The following is a 22,715-nucleotide window of genomic DNA, read 5'->3' as shown; positions in this document are numbered from 1 at the left end:
AGCTACTTAGAGGAAACAGCATCAGAGAGGGATGCTCATCACCCTGGGCAGGCCACACAAATTAAGAGGAAAGTAGAGCTGTGAATTACAATGAACAGAGACTAAATAGCTGCCTGTGTTGGATTAAAGGATTTAAATTGTCAGCTTGATGTATAATGAATGTGAAAGCCCAGCACTTAATTAAATGGCACATGATAGAATAACTTTGTTATGCTTTAAACTGCTTAAGTTATCAAAGTATTCCTTATATTTAGCAATTGTTTAGCAGTATCTCCCTCCCCTGGGAAATCCACTAAGACATTGGTCATTTACCCCTTATTCAGCTCTGGCAAAAGATGGGACTTTTGGGTCTTTTTTTCCTTCTTTTGTTGCTCTGTAATTTAGTTTTCAAATTGGAGCCAGTGAATTTCTAGCAGAGCAGCCACTGAAGGCTGCTGAAACACAGTGACGAGCTACCAGGTCCTCCAAGGATCCCACTGTCAACACCTTGTTACCAAACTGAGTAGATATAGGGGATTGATGGTTTTTCCTAGCTCACAGACCATCTCCCTGCTCATCACCTCCAAAATCACTATCAGCTCCTCAGCCATTACTGCTCAGGTGTGAAGGGTCCCATCACTGTAGTAAGAGCAGCCTGTCCCCAGGCAGCCTTGGTCAGCCAAATAAAAACTGCAGCCTCCTCCTTATGTGCATTCAGGAGTACATCTGCCACAGGGGAAGAGAGAAAATGTGTTCTGCCATTGCATTCTGGTACCAGGAGCTGACTTCATCTTTCAGCCTGGGAAGCAAACCTAATTGAGTTAACTTTGTGCAGAACAAACAGTTAGAATGGAAATTACACACGAGAAGCAGCAGATGAGGGAATCACCTTAAAGGCTAAGACAGGGCTTCTGAATCACTTTTTAAAGGAACCATATAGTACAGAAGGACTGCAAGGCTCAATAAAGACAATCAAGAGGACTGCTCCATCCTACAAGGGTTGACGTGAAGAAACAGACCACGCAGATCTCCAGCAAATTCATGACTTCTTTCCTCATCCCATTTAATTTATCACATTTCTTGAGCCTCTGGCAACTCATGTGCTCGTAGTTCTAAAGGAAGGCTTCCTTAACCCTGGTGTCCTTGTGCACACCCAAGGGTTAGGAAGGACCTTCCCTTTCACAATGAGGACACGGACTCTGGACACGACTTGGTGTCACAAGGGGCATGTGTGCACTCAAATCATTCTGTTACACGCACAATCAAAACCCAAAAGACATAAAGAAAGAAGTACTTACAGCTACTGCTATTCTTCCAAGTACATGCTCTGGAATTTTTCTATAAACATCCAAAGAACCCCCTGCAGGGACAAACAAAATGTGCTTAGATAATACAAAATGAAATACTGCCCCAGATTTGAAGCCACAAGGGGTTTCTAGGCCTTGGTTATTAATAAAAACACCATCAATGATATAACAATAACTGTGTCAGAAATAACTGACCTTAAAAATCTACCAAACTCTGAATAAACACATGGAACAGTACCTGGGGGTCTTTCCACCCACATTACTTATTGCTGCTTGCAGCATTAACACTCAAACTCTTAGAAAACCTCCCAGTCACAAGACAGAATATCAAAGTTGGAGAACTCAAACCCAACAGGCTTGGAGAAACTTCTCAGGAATAAAAAAGTCATCCCAAAAGCAACAGTGGACGTCAGAGTCCCTTATGTTCTGCAAAGGAAATTCATGACCAAATCAGTGTTCAAAACATCCCTAGGGTGAAATTATTGGGCAAGAAAGCAAATTTAAAATTGAAAATTAAAAATACCCAAGTAGAATGGCAAATAAATAAATCAAAGGACAAGTGAATTACAGGCAGAGTGTACTACCATTAGCTTGCAAGAGCAGGTTGTCTTAGTCAAGGCTTGAGGTCCTCAGAGTGCTCAGCACTGATCTAACTCTGCTCTCAGTGCAGCATCTAGGTTTTACTGAGGACACCATTGGGAAAAGAGTGAGGCCAATGTCCAGCAATTAAGAAAACTCTTTACCTGTATTCTTACGCATCAAAATTAAAGGTTGGGATACAACTGGGCAGAGTCCTGGGATTCAGGAAATCTTATAAACTGGCCCAAGACAGTCCAAAGGGCTAAACATTTGTCAAGGTTAAAGCTGCTCATCTGCAGGATGAGAAAGTATTTTTTCTTCTCTTTACCTGTATTCTTATGCATCAAAATTAAAGGTCTCAGGGAAAAAAATGGCAAGGTCCCTTTATTTGCATTTTGTTCTTCCTTTAAATGATTGCTGTTGCTTTCTGCCAGAAGGAGTGCACAACATGAGGCAGACCAGAGGTCATCTCCAGTATAATTCCGAGTAATTAGTGCATGGTCAGTAAACACCATCGTTGTGCAACATGAGGGATGCATACCCTAAAGGCTTCAATATTTTCAAGCAAGAATTCAGAACTGGAAGCATTTATGTCCATTATTTTAAACATCTCTGAATTAGTAGGGGCATACACACTCTAGACAGATGCATGGTTTTGGCATGAGCAGATGCTTCCTTACTGCATGGGACTACTCCTGCTTAACACAGGCTTGCAAATCTGAGGCAACTGCAAGAACAGAGCAGAGAAATGGCTAAGACACACAGCAGGAGAACAGCAAGGAACTGAGCTTCTAGGCTTTGCTGAATAAATGTAGCATTTTCCATCAAAATATGGAAAATCTGAGAGAATATTAGTACTTGGAAACAGGGCACAGTGATGCCTGGGACAGAGGCAGTGAATGTAAAAAGGAAGAAATAACAACAATAACAGACCATTTTAACAGGGAGAAAACAAAATGCACCATAAAACCCTAAAGGTTTTTTATCTTTATATCAGAAAGAATGAAGCTACTCGATGCTTAATGACACACATTTGGCTTTGGAAATTTTTCCTGCCATAAAGCCTTCTCTCCACAGAGAATTGTTTGTGAGATCCTTACTTCTTTATATCCAGCTTAACTGAACCTTTGTGAAAGACCTGGAGAAGGCATAAAATGTTGGCTCGTAAGAAAATCCTGGAGTGAGTAACAGACTATTGCTCCTAACAACAACGTGATGTTAAGAGATGAACGCTGTGAAGAGGGTTGTTGCGCGAGACACAAGGGGACTGCAGCTGCCATGAGACACACTCTCAGAACCGATACACAGAGGGCAGCAATGATTATAAATTGCTGCAATCACAATGCTTTCCCTGCCTTTTCCCCAAGAATTCCACACGGCATGAAGATTTCAAAGCAAAGCACTAATACATCTCCACAATGACCGTAGCATCAGATGGTGGGGAAGGGGATACTCTTGGTCTGAAGACTCACATTGAGAGAAACGGGAGTACACTCCAAAAGGAGCTCAGTGCCATGCTGCTAAACAGCTGTGTTAGAAAATCATTCCTTGTCTTGCAATTAAGAGACGATTTCCATTGAAAACACACAGGACATTGGGTTAATAGATTTCTTTAAAAGAAAATCTGGTTTGGCTATCAAAACAGGAAAAGTGAGGAACAGCTGTTTTGTCAGCGAGGACAGATTGTATGGAACACTCAAATATCAACCCACAAATTAAGCCAGCATTTACTTCTCTTCTATTTACATTTTCAATAAAAGTAGGGAAGTTACACTCAGGAAAACACAGCAGCCCATGGAGAATGTAACATAAGCCCAATACCAACCTATTCTGTCTATAAACTACCTGTGAAATTATTAATACAGTCATACCACTGCATTTTGCTCTGTTCTGGAAAAGCACATCTTGATATGGTTTTCCCATTAACAGACTTAGCAACCAAAAGCACACTGAATGCACAACTCACCGTCCATGAACTCTGTGCACAGGGAAATCCTGTTTTCTACAAAAAAAGCACCGTAAAATCCTATGATATACGATGAGTCACACTGGGAAAAGAAAGGGAAAAAGAGAGAAGCCTGGTTTAAAATTTGTTGTAAGAAGATTATAAGGAAGAATACTGAAAATGAGAAAATTTATATACCTTGTAAAGAATTTCTAACTCCGACATTATCTGCTTCTGGAGTTCCAGTGTTATATCTAAGGGTATGACCTAAAATACAACACAAGAGATACATGATCACAGTTGACATAAAAAATGAATGATTCAAAATAAAAACCTGAGTATTAGTAATCTTTATGTGATGAAAAGAAAGGCAGGAATAGATGGAAAGAGTATTTTAATACAGCGATGAGCAAAGGAAGGAAATGGAAATGAAAGGACAGATTTATTTACTTTTAAAAGTCAGTTACAAGCAAACTAAGCTATACAGACAATTTTATCCATGAAATATCATCAGGTTTGTGGTTTAACCATTCAACCATGAGATGAGTTTGGCTTGAACACAAGCCGCAGACGTAACATGAAGAGCAGGAGTGGTAGATCTACAGGTCCCAAAGTGCTGAAGTTAATTCTAAGGGCTAAATACACACAGTACTGGAAGCACCCCTGAATGTCTCATTGGTGCCTTGAAGGAGTGTCTCTTACCATGACCTTTATAGTTTCAGTTTAATATTTATCCCTTTTTTATCTGAATTCCTAACATTGTATGGAACATGGAAAACTGTTAAACACACAGAAAAAATGCAGATGATACAGATGCTTAGATAAGTATCACCAAAGCATTCCTCAAAACAACTACACACTCTGTGACTTGGAGCACTCAGCAGCTCATTCTCATGCTTATTACTGCTTCCTCCACCCAAACCCTCGTTTTCCATCGTTCTGAGCCAGGCTGCTACCCAGGACTGAAGCACCAAGTGCTGCAGTGAAGGTGGAGATGCAAGTCTGCAGGATTTTCAAGACAGACTCTCTTAATAAGGATGCTGGTTCTGGCAGAACCAGCATTGAAAGTGAACTTTAATATGCAACTCCTTGCCATGATTATTTGAAGACTTCCACATTCAATTATTAAGTACTAGTATATAAACCAAAATAGATTCTAAATGCATTTAGCCACCACGATATTTCACAGTTTGATATTTGAAGCTAAAGGGGAATAAAATGTAGTCAATTTGCAGAATTAGCAGAACAGATATAACAGGCTGCATTTACTGCTGATACAACAAAATACAGAGGCCATTTCCAAACGCACAGATTTTACAGTATCAAAATCAGTCTAAAAGAAAAACCGATAACCTGCACCTATCAAGACTTTGCTTTAGGGTTATTTATAAAAGCTGTCACTAAACTAAATTGTAAGTGTAATACAGGGCTGCCAAGAAACGTTTAACACACTTGTCTAGATCAATAATCATTTGCCAACAATATTCACTTACATTTTTCCAGCCTGAAAAACTTACAATAATTTGCTGGGATACCATCAGTTTCACCCACTGAATATTAACAGAATTTAATCTTGTCAACGATATAAAAATCAGCATTTTATCTCACTAAACACTACTCACAGTGAGAAACTTCCCTGCCTGTTCCCTGGGAAGGCTTCACCGATCTGAACAAGGACTAGTTAGCATGATCAGCGGCAAATACATCACTGACATCCAATCAACAACGACCTGGCATGAAGAAAGGTCTCTGGCTGATTTGCATTAACTATAATTACATACAGACCCTGCATTCTAATAGTGGGATAACCTAGAAAGGCAGAGCTACCCTACTAACAAGTGTTGAGGATACTACTGGGTAGGGCATGTATGGAAATGCACTACAACAGTATGGGAAGCATGTATGGCTTTTGATAAGGGCCTGTAGGGACAGGCCAAGGGGAATGGCTTTAACTTGCCAGAGGGGAGACTGAGATGAGCTCTTAGGCAGAAGCTCTTCCCTGTGAGGGTGCTGAGGTGCTGGCACAGGGTGCCCAGAGAAGCTGTGGCTGCCCCATCCCTGGCAGTGTTCAAGGCCAGGTTGGACACAGGGGCTTGGAGCAAACTGCTCTAGTGGAAGGGGTCCCTGCCTGTGGCAGGGGTTGGAGCTGGATGAGCTTTAAGGTCCCTTCAATACAAACCATTCTGTGATTCTATGATTTTTAATTCAAATGGTGTGGTGGTCCTCTGGGATTCAGGAAGGGCTGCAAGCATTCCTGCATATCTTTCTTAAATTCCTGCCTAAAATACAGCGCTTTTGAAACCACTTGGCACACTTAGAACTTACATTAACTCCACATACCCAACGTTCCAAGTGAAAAGGGTTAATTTTTAAAAGAGGAATACCTGAACATATTTCCTCTGCTCCAGGACAAATAAGGATGAGTTGTCAAGTTAAATACAAGCAGTCAAGTGACTGAATTATAATTTACTCTGTGCTCAATTTAAATTAGTGTGAGGCTATTAAAATATACAGTATAAATACGGCAATTCATCACAAGCTGTCATGGATGACTTCATCTATTTGCTGGAGTGGCATACGTTCCACTACAGGGAACGAGAGCAAAATCACAGGTCAAATTAAGCTGCTATTCTGTTTTAATTCACTTATTTAATCTGTGGCGACATAATTGTCTTTTACAGTATGTACAACTCAAAGGAAATTTGGGAGTATTATAGCTGCTATAAAAATGATTAATCAAATGGTCCATTTAAATGCTAGCTTAAGAGCAGGAGAAACTAAAAGCAGTTGAAGAATGGCAACCAGCCAGTGTACACTCACAGTTTTCATTCAGATTTTCCCCTCTAATTGAAAAAAAGTTACCTGTGAATAATCTATTCAACCCTCTGCACAATACCTAGCTGCAAAGTTCATATAAAATGACATTGGTTTCATCTATAGCGTATGTAGCAGTGGTTTGTTTTCCTATTCAATATATTTACAAGATTCTCTACCATGTGAAAGCATTTTAATCAACAGGTTTTCCAAATGTTTTCTTGTCCTACCAAATCTGTGGTTTATTATCAGAAAAAGCCCCCAAAACACAGAACTTTGCTTTCACAGATCCATCCAGTGCTGTTCCTATTAGTGTGGTAATCCTCTGTCAAAACACCTGATCCGTGTGATGATCAGGTCAAGACACTGGCATTACCATCCTCCCAGCCGCTCTTTATTGCTGCGTATGCCTGGCCATGGATGTGTTAAGTCATTTTCTTAATAGAGCAAGCCAGCATGATCGCTATCATTGCAGGCTTCCTGACCTCCAGCCCGTGAGCAGGTTATTTTACACTATGATAACACACACAGGTTGATGTAATATCTCGTCTGAAATCACACTAAAAAATACAATTGAGACTGACAGGACCACCATGAGTAATAACTACAAGAGAACCCAGTCCCCCAGATCTTCAGGATCCTATTTACCCACCAGGACTAACCAAACCCATGGACTCTTAAGGGAAACGAGGTGAAATTGCTGGGGAACACTCTTTTTGCCACAGGGAGATGATTTCAATTAACCTTGCAAAGGGTGAACTCATTTCCCTCCTGCCTGTGTGAATTTCCTTGTGCTCCACCTCCTCTCCAGGCAACTTCTGGGAGCACCCACAGCTCCCCAGCAGCACAGGGCCAGGGCTGGAGAGCAGCAATGCTGGCACCAAACACAGCTGCCACGGAGGATGCTCTCTGTCGAGCCTGAAGATTACATCAGGAGCAAGAACCAGGATAAAACAGCATCCATACACAACCCCAGCATCTAGGGCAAGAGCGTTTTTAGTGCCATACTGCAAGTTATAATAAAACAATAAAGCTATTATTTTATACTTAAGTTTTCCATACTTCTGTGCCTATTACACAATTCCTGTCTTACTGCTCATGACAGATTTAGGTATCATAGAATGGTTTGGGTTGGAAGGGAACTTAATGCTCATTCAGTTCCAACCCCTGCCACGGGCAGGGACACCTTCCACTGGAGCAGCTTGCTCCAAGCCCCTGTGTCCAACCTGGCCTTGAACACTGCCAGGGATGGGGCAGCCACAGCTTCTCTGGGCACCCTGTGCCAGCGCCTCAGCACCCTCACAGGGAAGAGCTTCTGCCTAATGTAGAGCTTTCCTGCGAAACAATGTGGATTAATGTGATAAACCCAAATGAGATCTAAGAATCAGAGGGAGGGGAAGGAAATCAAGGTCAAGAAAGAATGGAGAGAAAGAAAGAGAGAAAGAAAATTACTGTAATATCTTACCTTTACTGCTAGTATTTTTCCACTAGGGACATGATATGCCCTGCATGAGGGAAAAAATTAAGTAAGTTGAGCTCACATAAAATTATCTCTATACATGTGTGCAGCTTGTATCCACTAATTTCATAGAAAAATGACTTGGAGCTAATCTGTTTTACATTAAACCAATCTCAGAGAGCATTTCTAAAGGAAGACTGATGAAAACAATTGATCAAAAGACTATATTTACAATGAAACCATTTAGCAGGTTTTTACATCTGCATGTCTTATATAAAATCTGCACATTGAAGACTTTCAGGCAGCGGAATAGTAATTTTATGGGTATGAATTTATCCATTTTCACATTTTCTTTCAATGAAATAAAATCAATAAATACCCTTTATTCACATAAAAGAAGGTTTACCACACCAGTTTGCAGCCCTATGGATATTTTTAGTGGTAGGACAGTGAGATCCACAGCTCTATCAATTAAAGTGCAGTAAAAGAGGTAATGGCTGATTCTTTATCACAACCTAAGGACCCGCAGAAAACCTGAGTGAAATGACCTTTCTGCATTTGTATTTAAGATTAGCACATGTGTACACATACAAGGTTAGAAAGCATTATTGTTAACGCTCACATGGACCCAGAATCATTTCCCACAATATTCCAAATCATTTGTCTTAATTTCTAAAGAAATTGGCTATTTAACACTGACTTCTGCATTCCTCACCATGAATTCCTAAGAAAATAAAAAGGAGGTGGAAAAAAAAGTGTCTACTAAAAATCTGATGGAATTCTGCATAAAAACAAAACCATTAAAGGTTTTCCTCTTCACTAGTTTTATTGTCTCATCCTGATTTATGACTCTATGCAGAGTAATGTCATATATGTGGCACTAACTTCAAAGAATTATAATGTTTTACCACTACACACCTCTAGCAATTATTACTGAAGAAGGAAGTTGGCCTATTGCATGCAAAATCATACATAGCAGAGGGCAGGACTGTTGTTTAATCCTATTTATAACCCTGAGTGTTCATATCATTTATTAATGGTTTGGAAGTTTCTAAAAACTTCACTTTAATTTACTAACTGAAGGATAAACATTTATGTGGCCAAGTGGCATCAGCTTGTAGGAGCAAACACCAAAACTCAGTGTTATTTAATATCGTAACAACAGTCAGGAAGCAAAGACAGAGCTCTGACAGACTGGTGGCTGAATGCATAATCCATGAATCCCACGGAGTAAATGAACTTTGCTGTAACTAGGGATGAATCAACAGTGGCAAAACATTATGGACTTAAGATGAACAGCAATGACAAGCAAGTGAACAGGTTGAGATAGCATGCTCAGCGTCTGTTAGCTGCCGATGTACTGTGCCGGACAGTTTGGCAACTTAATTAGCCTGTCAAGAAAGCTGATCTTTTTTCCATAAGAGAGATCTCCTGTTTCCAAGTGAATTAAAAGGGAAGACTTGATTATTTAATTATGATGCACGCTAATTCATCCGTGGAAGTTTGGGTTCAATTTCCAGCAGAGGGCAGATACCTGGTTTGGTTTACAGAGCACTGACAGGACCCATTTAACATTTAATTATGGCTGAGCATTGGATCACAAAGGAAATGCCATGCCCATGGGTGCAGCATGACCAGTGGCTCTGCAAATGCCATGCTACCTGGGAGGAACGGAATTTGTTTACTCCAGGCTGATCCGGCATCTCGGTTGTCCTGACCTTTCCCAACACAATAACTGTAAAGTGATTAATGAAGTTTGAATAGGAGCTTTGGTTACACCAAAAGACAACTGTACACCTCTGTAGTGCTTTAATTAACAGCTAACACTTCAAATTAGTCTGTAGTTGCTACAGTAATTACCCGTTCCAATGAGCGTGTAGGGAAAACTTTTGTTAGATATTACATACAATTCAAAGTTGGAATTGATCATTTTGGTTACAATCAGCACAGTGAAGGCCTGAAGACTTAGTACCTTTACGTAGGTTCAGAAGGATGCACTGAAATAATCCCACAGAATATTTGCAGCATGAAGAACCTACGTGCTCCGCATACTGCAACCATGAGTTAGTCTGTGGGTATCTATGAGGAGATTAAACTAATATTCATAAAGTAACGTGAAGTCTCATCCCAAGTGTCACCTCTCCCAGACCCCAGTGACACCTTCAGAAGGAATCAAACAAACTCGTCACTGTAGAACCAGATCACAGGATGAGGCAAAGCAGTAAAATGCAAAAGGTTCCTCAGCAATGCTCATTGCACATTTCAGTGAACACAGGCTTAAAATTCTTCCAGGATGGTAGGCAAGTGGTGTCACCTAATAAACAGTTCCAACTTCTCTTGCTAGGAATGCATTTGAGCAGTGCCTAACCATAAAGACAAGTGGATGTTAAAGAGGAGGGAAAACAGTTGCTAAACAGCTGCTGAACTACTTGAAGACAAATGTAAAGAGCAGGAATTAAACTCATGGAAATGCAAAATATTCAAGGAAAACACTGTTCTGACATTTTGTTCCTTGCATGAACCGGCTCTGGGAAAACAAGTTCATTCTTCGCCTCTTTTTTTGTTGGAGTTTGCTTTTGACCCACTGCATAAAAACAGCAAAAGCTCTATCAGATTATTAGATCTGTGGCTATAAATCATACATTGTGAAGGAGAAACTGCACCACATCAGAGACAGCTTCTGCAACCAGAAGCTTAAAAAGTACTTTCGAACACTCGATGCCAGAGTCAACTACTTAAAAAGTTATCATTGAAACGCTGCTGCACTTCGCCAAGTGCAGGAAGCAGGTTCTGACATGCATTTCCCCTTCCCTCTCTAGATAAGGGACTGCTGTTTAATTAAAACCAAGGTTTAATAAGTCCGAGTAGTAACTCACCCAACAAAATGTTTAGAGGTTGCACAAAATGAGAAAGAAATCTGCAGGGAGGATGGAGGAGGGAAAGCAGCAAGTCCTCCTCAGGAATAAAACACATTCCAGCGAGAAAGGGAGAAGGCGTTGCAAGAGCTCAAAGAGGGGGAAAAAACTGACCAAGAAAGCTGGGAGATGGGGAAAAAGCGAGTTTTGGGGGATCTTCCTTCCCCCCTGCCCTGGTACACTGTGCTAATGTGGGATGGAGGAAGTGGCCAACATCTCCTTCGGGAAGTTCTCCTAGCGCGCATACAGAGCATGTAACGCTGAGGGGTTGGTTTAAAGCCTCCACACACTGTATGAGAGGATGGCAGACTTCAACCATCACATACTCTGAAACCTTCCCACTGGGGAAAAGAAATTCAAATCCTGCCCATTCCCACGAGAGTTCATTATTCTGAGCCCCCCTCCATCCATTACAAGGAACAGCTCCTAAGCAAGACTGGCACAGTTGTGTCAAATATTTTATTAACCTTGACTATTAACCATATCCCCAGATATTTAAAGCCCTGAAGGGACCGATGTGAGCCAAGTCCTTTAGCAGAACTTTGTCTCTTCTGCTCTGAAAATGGAGAGGGCCCCTGAGGGAGCGCTGCAAAGGCAGCTTGCCCAGCTCCGTGGCAAGAGCTGGGTTATTTTAGGGAATGAGAAAGGCAGGGTGGGAGCAAGCATGTGCTTTGCTTGAACAAAGCCCTCCAGCTAAGCCAGAAAAACTTGTGATGGACTGTGGAGTACGGCGTGTGCAAACCCTTGTGTTCCAGAAATCAGTATCATGGAAAACTAGAATAGGGCTTTGGGGGAACTGCCAGCTCCTCGGCATCTCTCCCCCTCCCCGCACTGTATATAAGATGTGTTTCTAGAGGAAAGCAAATTAAACAGTGAAGGCGGCAGAGCAGCTGGTTTCTGTTTCAAAAAAGAAAAGGCAGAAAAAGGTAAGTGAATTTTATATTGCCTGCTTTGTTCTCCCTGAGCTCTGCTGCAAAGAAAACCAGAGCAGAAATGTAAGATGCTTTGCCTCAAACCTCTTTACGGAATAAACCACAACCCATCCCAATATTTAATGCTAGCAATTCCAGACACTGAATATGGTGAGTTTCTGATCACTTCAGAAGTAAAACAAACCAACCCAAGCAAACAGAACATGCACAAGCTGCTTAATAAACAGCTTAGATGTCAAACAAAAACATTCTCCCTCTTTCAACTTGCTAAGACTTAACAATTTTATATTCTCCCTGTGTGGAATTTTACCTAAGAGCACAGTGGGGAGCTGCACTGCTTGCTGTGATTGCAGTATAATTCCTCCTAGGGTAAGCAAAGAACTAACTTCAGGTTTCACATGAGAAGCACTCAAGAGAAACAGCAATTGTCAGTTTGTTTCCTGATTTTTAATTGTAAAGCATTTGCTCACATACGAGTGACTTCCGGATGGTCACATCAGGAGCATGGACTGAGCATGCAAAGATCCCTGAGCTTTCTCAAACTGCTTTTCCTAACAAATGTAATAAGTTCTTACTAAAATCTGAGTTTACTATTGAGATACTTCAAGTAAACACAATCTCTATTTAGAAGCAAAAATTCATTGAAGTTATTATACCCTGCTGCTAATGCTGGTGCAGAAAGGCACTGAAGGAGCCTGCAGCAGGCTACCACACAAAAGATCTGTCTTCCCATCTGTTCACGCTGGCCACCAGGGTGTATTTTTCTATTTCCTCCCCCCTGATAGCCACGAAAACTATTTCTAATCAATAAGATATTCCTTGCCAAGGGAAAGCCATGACCTGTCTGCTATGCCAATGACTCAGTCCCCTCCCGTTATAGAAATATAACCAATGTCAGCAAATATGACAAAATGATGTACTGACAGTACTGTTGCGTTAGTGGTGTGACTGCAGGACGCAGGGACACAACTCCCCTCTCACAGAGACACCACAGGAGCTTATGGCTGATGCCACAAACTCAGATGTGCTGTGGCTCTACTGGCTCTCAAGTCAGTCAGTAACAGCATGTCATTCTGTTAACAGCAGTTCTAGGAGATGAAAGGGTGGTTGCACCACCACACCATCCAATCCAACCTCCCTCTTGAAGTGAGACCGTAGCAGGGCACGAGCTCAGCTGTGGCTTTGTCCATCCCTGCGCTGAAAGCCCCACTCTCAATTTCCCAAGGTGGCAACCTGAGGCTACAAAGTAAAAATAAGAGTAAATATTTCAGGTCCATTCTCCTAGATACGTTTCTTCCTGCTTCACACCTTGGTATGCATTCGTTACACAACTGTTTAAAACATCAAGACATCATTTCACTTGACAAGAACCACAAATATTGCCCCATTTCCCTGAGTCTGTATCAGCTCACCCATAGCACTGCACTGATGAACTGTCCCCCAGATATCCTCCTCACTCAACACACAGAATAACACACACAAAAAGTCTCAGCATTTCCTAGCAGAAATGAACATACACCCAGAAGTCCCACATTTCTTATTTGAGTTTAAAAGCTAACACAGAAAGCTCTGGTTGTAGCAAGCAGGACCTTCAGATGTAGGGGCATCAGTGAAGTCAAACTGAGCATTTTCCTGCCCTGTGAGAAATAACCTAGAGCAAAATCACTGCGCCAGTGTTGTGCAAGATGAATACAATCCTCTAAGTGCCATTCATTGCAGAGCGATGTGCCAGCTGCAAACTCCACATAGCAAATCACCCACAGATTTGGTTTACTGTTCATTTTCCCCTCTTTTTCTCCAAGTACTGCCACTGTCTGTCATGCTCCTGGTCAGAGTCTGACATTCTGATGATAGAATTGTCATATACTCTGATGGTCATTTAAAGAAACAGATTCAAATTGTTTCTAGGAAATAAACACTTTGACAGTTGTTGCCTTCTGCAATAGACAAACACATTAGCCTGACTCTCTGGCTGTTAAAACAGGAAATCCAAAGTGCACAGCAGTTGTAAAAAGGAGCTTTTATGGGGTCTGTGGTAGCTCAAACAGCAATCTACACCAACCTCCCCTCCATCTAAAGCCCCATTACAGATGCTTGAGTACTGATTGCAAAATGATTTGTTGTTGAATGAGAAAACACACAAAAAAATACTTGCATCTGAATTTGAAACTTTTCAGAAGAGCAACACTGGCACTAAAAGCTGCATAAGGAAAATGGCAATGAGCAAAATGTCTCAACCCATCGCTGTGGGAAAGAGGTGGCTTTGCCATCCAAGCCAAAGCACAATGAACCCCTCACCTCTTGCATGCTGTAACCTACTACTTCCATCTGTTACCTCTTACATGAGTCTTCCTTCTCCACTGCAGTCAAACTTCCAGGGTCAATCAAAACTGGATTACAAGTCTTTCCTTCTTGTACCCATCCTATCGCAGTTCAGACCCCATTCCTTAGAGAGACCTGTACAGAAAGGACTAAAGATGGAGAAGGCTTCACCTCGACACTGCTTGATGAGGCTACGGTGCCACCACAGAATCATGGAATGGTTTGGGTTGGATGGGACCTTAAAGCTCATCCAGTTCCAACCCCCTGCAATGGGCAGGGACACCTTCTACTAGAGCAAGCTGCTCCAAGCCCGGTCCAACCATCACCAATACCAGGTCACTCACCGCCACAGGACCAATCCAGACCAGGGCACAGTCGTGTGTTTCAGCTGCTGGCTTTAAACTATCTCAAAGGGCAGAAGACTGCAGAGCAGTTTTCTCAGACTTCTGTTTAGACTGACACAGCTGGGCATTATCTGACAGAGCCAGGACAAGTAAACCCATCAGAGTTTTAGAAAGAAACTTGAAGCAACAGAATGAGCCAAAAAGTACATCACATCCTCTAATGATGGCCATTTTGATGCCACATGCCTCCACAACAAGACCTAAAGCTGGATTTTCTGCATTATCAAACCATTTCTCATGAGAGATGTGTTCATGACGCCCACAGCATAACAACTATTAAGGACAAACAGAGCTGTTGAGTAATTCAATATGGACCAACAGTAGAAAACAGAACTGTGCCAAGAAGCAAGCGTTTTCTAGGTATTTACTGTAATAGCAGAAAGAGTGTTTCCTTTTAATCATGGTTCAGTTTCCAGTAGAAAGCTTGCTCTTCCCCAGGAGCAGGCTGAGAGCATAAACACCATGAGGTTAGTTACACTGCTCCATCCATTACTGGACTGCAGTGAGATAACATCATGATGAGCAACATGCTAGAAACAATTCTGGCATTGCTCCTCTTAATATTGCTTCTTGCCATCACCATTAAAGCAGCTGCGGTGACGTACGGGAGGGAGGTTGTATGTGAGAGCCGGGTATGGCTGGCTGAGCCTTATGATGGTCACTGGGTATCTGAGTGGCTCATTTTTAGCATTTTGAGTATCTGGGGTGAAAAGACATGGAAAAATCAATGTCAACCTTGCTGGTGCTGTTACAGCCACTGCTCTTCACAGAGACATCAAACAGAGATTAAGGAGACAGTCTGAAACACACCACTGGCAGCACAATGGCAAGAAAGGATTCCTGCATAAATACACGTTCTTCTGCCCCCTGTCACCTCACATTCACTTCTAAGGGCAAAAGCCTGATTTAAACAAGTATTCAATGCTGGGGAACAGCCAGTGCCTATAAGCTTGGTGGCAAATTCCACCAATTCTCTACTACATGGAGTATTATTTGTTACCAAGAAACAGATGCTCTTTTCCCACACTGGGGAAGCTGCAATGAGAGCTGCCCTATGCTCCCACACCACCTCACCCATTGGTAACAAGAGCAAACTCAAGTTTTCAAGGTTACTATTTGCTTCATTTCCCAGGCTATGGGCATGCAACACAAACAGAACAACTTTAATTTAAGAATCATCCCGTTTCTAATTAAGCAGCCATAGGCAGCTGGCTGGATACATTTTAATCAGCTTCAATAACGTATTGATTGTATACTGAAGCTTAAAAATTAAAAGTAAAAAGATGACCGGGGAATTGTCCCATCTCAGAACAACAGTAGAACCCTCTGTAAATAACTCCTCTTTTAACCATCAGCTAAATGAACACTTCAATACTGCACTACAAAGTCTTCTGCAAAATTACTTTAACTAACAAGCAGAAATTTATCAGCTTCAGCCAAAATCAATGCTGAAATCAATTTGAACACTGGTTGTGTCTAAAGGGGCTCATTGGCAATTTAGGGAAATTACACCATGTAAATGCCTGTGCTTTAATTGAACAGTTTCATCAACTAGGCTGTGATTGCTGTCCATTCATTTATTTACTCTCACTGCAGCTCCCATTCTGCAAAGGAATGGGTTTTGTCAGACTTGAAGGAGGTACTTTATCTTCATTTTATGCACTTTTGTGCATAACAGATTTTATGAGGCAGGCAAGTGATAGCCAGGGTCAAAAGAAACAAGTGAACAGCAATCACTGGTCACTCTTGTTTAAACTGCAGTGATAATATGCAGAAATCTGGGGGAGTATTTCTGACTTACCCCAGCTATTATTGTTCTAACGCTTTGCAGCGCGACTAAAAATAAAACAAAACAATAGAAACAGAAAACGAATGTAGGCTGGGAAGGGAAACAATGGAAAATGCCTCAACTGCACCACAGGAATGCAGGGAGATGCCATTTTCAGACTTCAAATGGCCACAGATTTGTTTTAACACCAAACAAAACACTGAACCTGCCTGCACCTCCTTTCTTCAGAGCTGCATCAAGCACCAGAGACATCAAGCACTGGGACAAGCAATGTGTATGAAATGTAGTGAGAACCTGCCGCAGGCAGGGACACCTTCCACTGGAGCAGCTTGCTCCAAGCCCCTGTGTCCAACCTGGCCTTGAACACTGCCAGGGATGGGGCAGCCACAGCTTCTCTGGGCACCCTGTGCCAGCGCCTCAGCACCCTCACAGGGAAGAGCTTCTGCCTAAGAGCTCATCTCAGTCTCCCCTCTGGCAGGTTAAAGCTGCTCCCCTTGGCCTGTCCCTACAGACCCTTGTCCAAAGCCCCTCTCCAGCTCTCACAGACCCTGTTAGGCACCGTGTCACTTCCCTTACTCTCCAAAACAGCTAAATCTCCTCCTGTTTCCCCACTCCAGAATTGACAATGCTTTTCCCTGCTGATGTTCAAGGATGTGCAATACACTGGCAGGCGCCATTTGCAGCCTGGCTTGCAGGAGATAGCAACTTTCCAGCTGTCTTGCCATACACTATGTTTAATGTGCTAATGGGGCACCCCAAGGTTGGTTGAGATAGAGAATAAGAAAACGGGTATATGCTGGAATGTACAACTGAACTGAACAGCAGAATTGCTCCAGTAAATTGCTCAAACAAATTAAGCTTCTGCATTTATCCGTATTTCCCTGCTACACAATTCTGCTGGGCGGGACATCATCAACAGCCACATCTCTCCCAATTACTCAAGTGAAAGTGAAGCCGTCTGGTTTAGCAGCATTTTGCTAAGATGGTAACCGATTCCCCCTTTTCTTCCCTCCCTATCCCAGACATTTGGTAACTTCACAAATTAATTAGGGCATCATTGGGACTTTATGTTTATTTCACTATACGGAGGGTTATAGCTTTCTGCTGCTGGAAACTCCTCTAACAGAACCCAAAGATCTACAAGCCATACACAATGCACATTCTGAAAGAATCCCAGACATGCAGAAGGAAACAGTGATGCTATACATATGCCATGTGAGAGAGACTTCACAGAGTAATTATCTACCAGAGACAAATACCTCTACTTTGTAGTACTTAGGTTCAAAATACATACAACTAAGGATTTGGGGTCTAAACAATTTAATGTAGCTACTCCAGAGACTAGCTGGCAAAGCCTATACATACCCTTACAAACCCAAATGTTAACCTTCTTTCACTGAAGAGAAGCAACCTCATAAAAACAGCCTCTTAGAGCTCTGCAGTCAATGATGGAGCTAAAAGATGCAGCACATCTGCATCATATTTCAATGTCTTTTGGACCTAGCAGTGAATGATTTCTTCCAAAATAGCAATTTAAGTAAATACAATAGAAGCAATGCTATACAGAGGTATTCTGCTGCTGTGAAGCAGCCCTAACTGTACAGTTACCATCCTACCAGATTCTGTAACTACCTTATAAGATAGTTGATAACAATTAGAAAGCCTGTTGAAGAGCTGGAAGTTCGTACATCTACCAGTGCAACAGTCTTAGGGCTCTCTTGTCCGGAAAGGTGCGGATCTCCGTGACATAACAGCAACTGAGAGTTTCCAAATATTCACAGAATCGGATAATTAACTGGCTTTGCCATATCTAACTCCATAATTGTTATCACGCCTTAAATAAGAAAACAGCTTATCAAAAGGTAAGGGAAAATAGGAAGTCAAACAACTACACAATCCCTTCTCTTTAGAGCAGGGAAAACATTGAGATTCAGCAAGTTCTCACTGGAAATATTGCTATAAAGTATTGATTTTTTACCAGACTCAATTGACTGAAAAGTTGTTTGTATAGCAATACTGGCCGAGCCAATATACTGGAACAATTTTGCTACACACAGTAATCAAGTGTATTTCTAAAGTATAATTATACTGTCATAAAAATAAAGCTAAGATACCTCTTCTCCAAGCAATGAAACAGCTGCAGCTGTAAAGAACCCAAATAAATGAAATACATTTTCTAACTAAACATAACGTCTTCCAAAGAGAACAAAACCACCCCCCCTCTCCCCTCCTTAAGCCAGGGTTAGCATGAAAAGTGATCAATACTTCAATCTCAATAAACTATTTCAATAGTAGTTAATTCACGTGGAAAGAGAGGCTCAAGATTTTTGCTCAGCGACCTGCGACACGCTCTCTTGTTTGCTCAATGCTGATAATATATCATTGCCATAATGGATATGACTTAGTATAAAGAGCCAGAAAGAAAGGGGAAAAAAAGATGCCACATAGCCACGCTCGTTCTTTAGGCTTGGATCAATAATACACACTACACACAGGCTCTTCTGCACCGAGCCAACAGCATGGTCTGCCACAAGAGGAAAACAGCCAAACGCTCGCAATTCATTTTATTTGACAAATGTTCATTGATTTACTGGAATAAAATATATGTGGGCTGCTATCTATGACTAGTGCAATCCAGCTACCTGTAAGTATTCCATTTTGCAGTTTCTTCTTGGCTTGTGCAGCTCAGATGCTCCTTTGGCAAAGAGAACAGGTTGCCTTTTACAATGGGGTGATTGCTGGCCAGGCTGGAGCAACCTGGTCTAGTGGAAGGTGTCCCTGCCCATGGCAGGGGGCTGGAGCTGGAAGAGCTTTAAGGTCCCTTCCAACACAAACCATTCCATGATGCTATGACTGTTCCAAGGTATTTTATATATAATTTATTTATATTTTTATACCACCTTCTGCACCTCTCAGCGCTCTGTCACTGCATGTACAGCAAGCATGGAATGTTCCTTGTGAGTAGGGCAGATACAAGCTGAGAGACATTAAATTCAGCAGATCTTCAGCGCAATCCCAACAACAAAGTCCACATTCACTTGCCTTGGTTTACATTCCTTAGACTTTGGCCACTATCAGACAGAAAGAAGGCGAGAGACTTTTGTATGACCTGGCATGGCCATTCTTAACGCTGCTCATGGTTTCACATTGCTAGCTCCTTATTTTGGCTAATAAAGAAAGTGACTCAGAACTGGGTAACAATGACACATAAAGGTTCCCTCACTTCATGGGACGTTCCTAACAGTGCTTTCCACAGGGACCAGAGCCCCTTTTCATTACTATCATTATTATTCGATTTCACTTTATTTCAATTACTAAACTATAAGTAAGATAACAATACTGCTTCTGCAAGTTTCTTGGTCTAGCAATACCTTTCCACAAGAGAACATCAATGAGATGTCTGAACTATGTTCCATCTACCGGGCTAACCTGATTTCTGAAGAGTCCATTCAAAGACTGGATTTGTTCCTTTAAGGTTCTGGAAGTCCGTTTTCACTAAACCTTCCGCAAGGAGACTCGTTTTGCCATGTTGGCAGCCAATTAGAAACTACACTAAATGCACCATGGCTTTTAAAACATCTAAAAAAATGTTAATCTCAAAGTTAAAATGTCTAAGGTATAAACAAAATCATAATGGGATGCTGGGTTACTGTATATGGTAAATAGCTCTCTGGAGGAAACCTTTATTACTCCCTCAGGGCTTTCTTACGAAGTATGGATTTCTTAATTCCTAGTGGAATATTTTTCATACACCACTGCAGACTATTAAGTACCAGATATTACATTATGTAGTTTAAACTTTGCACTATGCATGAGAAAGACTTTCCTGTCGAGAAAACTATACCTCTGCTATTATAATCTTTACAATATTAAAATTAATACTGGCTGCAGGGTATAAGCTTCACTACCAAAATTTGGGGGAGTTTATCATTTAATGTATTCATCAGCCTATGTGTGAAGCTGCTCGTGAGGGAGGGAAGTCACTGCAGCAGCAAAAGGGGTTATTTACTAATTTGGAATTGCTAGAGAAAGGCAAAGCAGCGGTGTCATCACATCCCACTGGTGTCATTCTCAGTACTGGGCTAGCAAAGGGCGTGGTAAAGCAGCAAGAATAATGGCATTGCAAATACTGAAGGCAATTCATTATGCTTCAGGACATTTCAAGTTCCACTTGTGAACCATTAACTTGTTACCCAGGAGGGATTCAAAGCTAAGTATTAAAAAGATAATAAAAATGCACCAGCCCTCATGGCACCCAAGAGCAGATACCTTGTAAATATGGAAAGAGGATTCTTAAAAAGTTCCTATTAAGAACGTATTTTATAATCTTTTCTTCACAGCAGCACTGCCCACCTACATCTCAATACAGATATAAGGGTAACAAAAAATAAAAAAAGGCATTTTTAAATTCCATTTTCAACAATTTGAAGTGAAATTCAACACTCACTTGTAGACTGTGCCTCCATTGCCATGACCGAGGATGTCTCGATACCGTATGTCTTGTTCATTCATCTCCACAAGAAAGAAAGAAAAACAAAAGAGATGTCATGCTGTGGATGGAAATGTCAAGGAAAAGCAACTCTAGGCCATAAACAACAAGCAGTCTGGGTCATTTCAAGTTCAGCTGCAAGAACGAGAAGATCAATACAACATTTGCTGTCCAATTTATAAAAGACGATACCAAGGGACAAAGTGATGGAAAGTTTAATGACAATTTGTTTGCCTGGGTCATTTCATTAAAGTTTGATAAAAGGTGTCAAAATGGAATGATATAATATAGCTCAAGAGGGTCAGGTCACAGATACTGATAGGAAAAGGGTCTCCAGAACAGCACATAACCAAAGCCAAAGTTGGAGGTGAATGGAAACAATCCACCAGGAAACTGTCATCTTAAGAATGGCTCAAAAACTTGATGATTTATTCTGGAATCAGCATAACTGATGCTAATTGACTGACAGTTCTGGCACTCTGAAAGCTTCACAGTGCTTCATTTATCTACCTTTTAACAAAGGCAAATCTTTGGAAAACAGAGTCTTGATGTGCTATCCAACAAAGATGACTTTCCTTGAAATACACAATTAATTGCTTGCCTCGATCTTTCTGTTCACCAGGACAACTCTCCAGACATGAAGATATCCTCAGATCTTCAACGGAAGCCCAATACAAGCACCATATATTGCAAATGCTGGAATTTGGGATCTTTCTGATATTGCTTTTATAAAAGCTTACTGTAGTGCTGAATGAACAATTCAAATGTAAAACTACAGTTCAACCTTTCCCTGTACAAATACAGTTATTCTGATTTCCCACATAAACCACCTATTACAGAAATGTCACTGCAGACATTTTTGAATGCACATGTATGCTTGAAAAGAAAGGTATCATCAGAATGAATTCTGGGCTGTATGCATTTTCTATTACAAAAAGATACCCCTTGCTGCCTGAAGTTGCATAGGATTGGGCAAATCCCATATTAGAAGAGATTTTCCTATGAAGCATTAACTCATTTCTAGTAACCATTTGTATTTTATAGGATACCAAGTTAAACATTCCACATGAGTTGGCATGGCTGCTTAAAGACTGTCATTTTTGTGTGAAAAGGCATCAACCCCCCTAATGATATGTCTGCTCTGCTATCACTGATGTGATTAGAGATCACGTAAGCACATCTGAAATAGCTTCAAATCAGTGATTTCAAGTACCACACGGTGACAGCTCACCATAAGCTAACTATCTGTATTTATCCATCTTCTGAAACAACTTTTAAATTCAATGGGGACATGTGCCCTTAAGTTACTAAGCCATGCTTAAGCATCCCCTTTCGTATGATGTCAGTGAAGAGAAGAGGAAGCTTTCTTCAACTGGAACAAGTAAGTGATCATAACAAGGTAAAATGCACTAAAGAGCCAATACTCAGCAAGTCTTAGGAACAAAAAATGGAATATTACTTGATTTTAAATAATATGTATTAAAGACATAACTGCTGAACTCCAAAATCTGTGCTCTTTCCTTTCACTACCTGAATAAATAGCATTCTTGTTTCTCACAGGAAATACTCTGCATTTCTTCCAGCAAGGGTAGAATCTCCAAAATCTGAAAAACTTCAAAATACCTCAAAGCAGAAGCTGACTTTACATTATCACCTATTTGTAGTTAAACCTGGGGCCAGATAATCTTAAGTGGGTATGAAATAGCCCATTCAAGTATCAAGGTTTAGGATGAAAATGAACATTTAGTTTATTCCTGAAAGCTATCTTACTTGCATTGATC

The 22,715-nt window shown here is 41.1% G+C and overlaps 1 protein-coding gene across 3 annotated transcripts in view; it reads right to left on the bottom strand.

The window, feature by feature from the left end:
• Window positions 1–22,715, bottom strand: part of MAP2K5 (mitogen-activated protein kinase kinase 5) — a 120,712-nt gene that overhangs the window by 71,488 nt on the left and 26,509 nt on the right. For all 3 annotated transcript variants that reach the window (XM_062642751.1, XM_062642753.1, XM_062642752.1), the window contains exons 8-12: window positions 20,893–20,957; window positions 8,090–8,129; window positions 4,009–4,077; window positions 3,832–3,913; window positions 1,278–1,339 (exon numbers count right to left, since the gene is read on the bottom strand). In XM_062642751.1, the coding sequence (XP_062498735.1) occupies window positions 1,278–1,339; window positions 3,832–3,913; window positions 4,009–4,077; window positions 8,090–8,129; window positions 20,893–20,957 (318 nt within the window). The remainder of the gene's footprint in view (window positions 1–1,277; window positions 1,340–3,831; window positions 3,914–4,008; window positions 4,078–8,089; window positions 8,130–20,892; window positions 20,958–22,715) is intronic.

Source organism: Pezoporus occidentalis, unplaced genomic scaffold (assembly GCF_034315485.1).
Source record: "Pezoporus occidentalis ecotype Australia unplaced genomic scaffold, CSIRO_AGI_Poc_V1 ctg72, whole genome shotgun sequence".
NCBI classification, from domain to species: Eukaryota; Metazoa; Chordata; class Aves; order Psittaciformes; family Psittacidae; genus Pezoporus; species Pezoporus occidentalis.
This window is presented reverse-complemented; position numbering and strand designations above follow the sequence as displayed.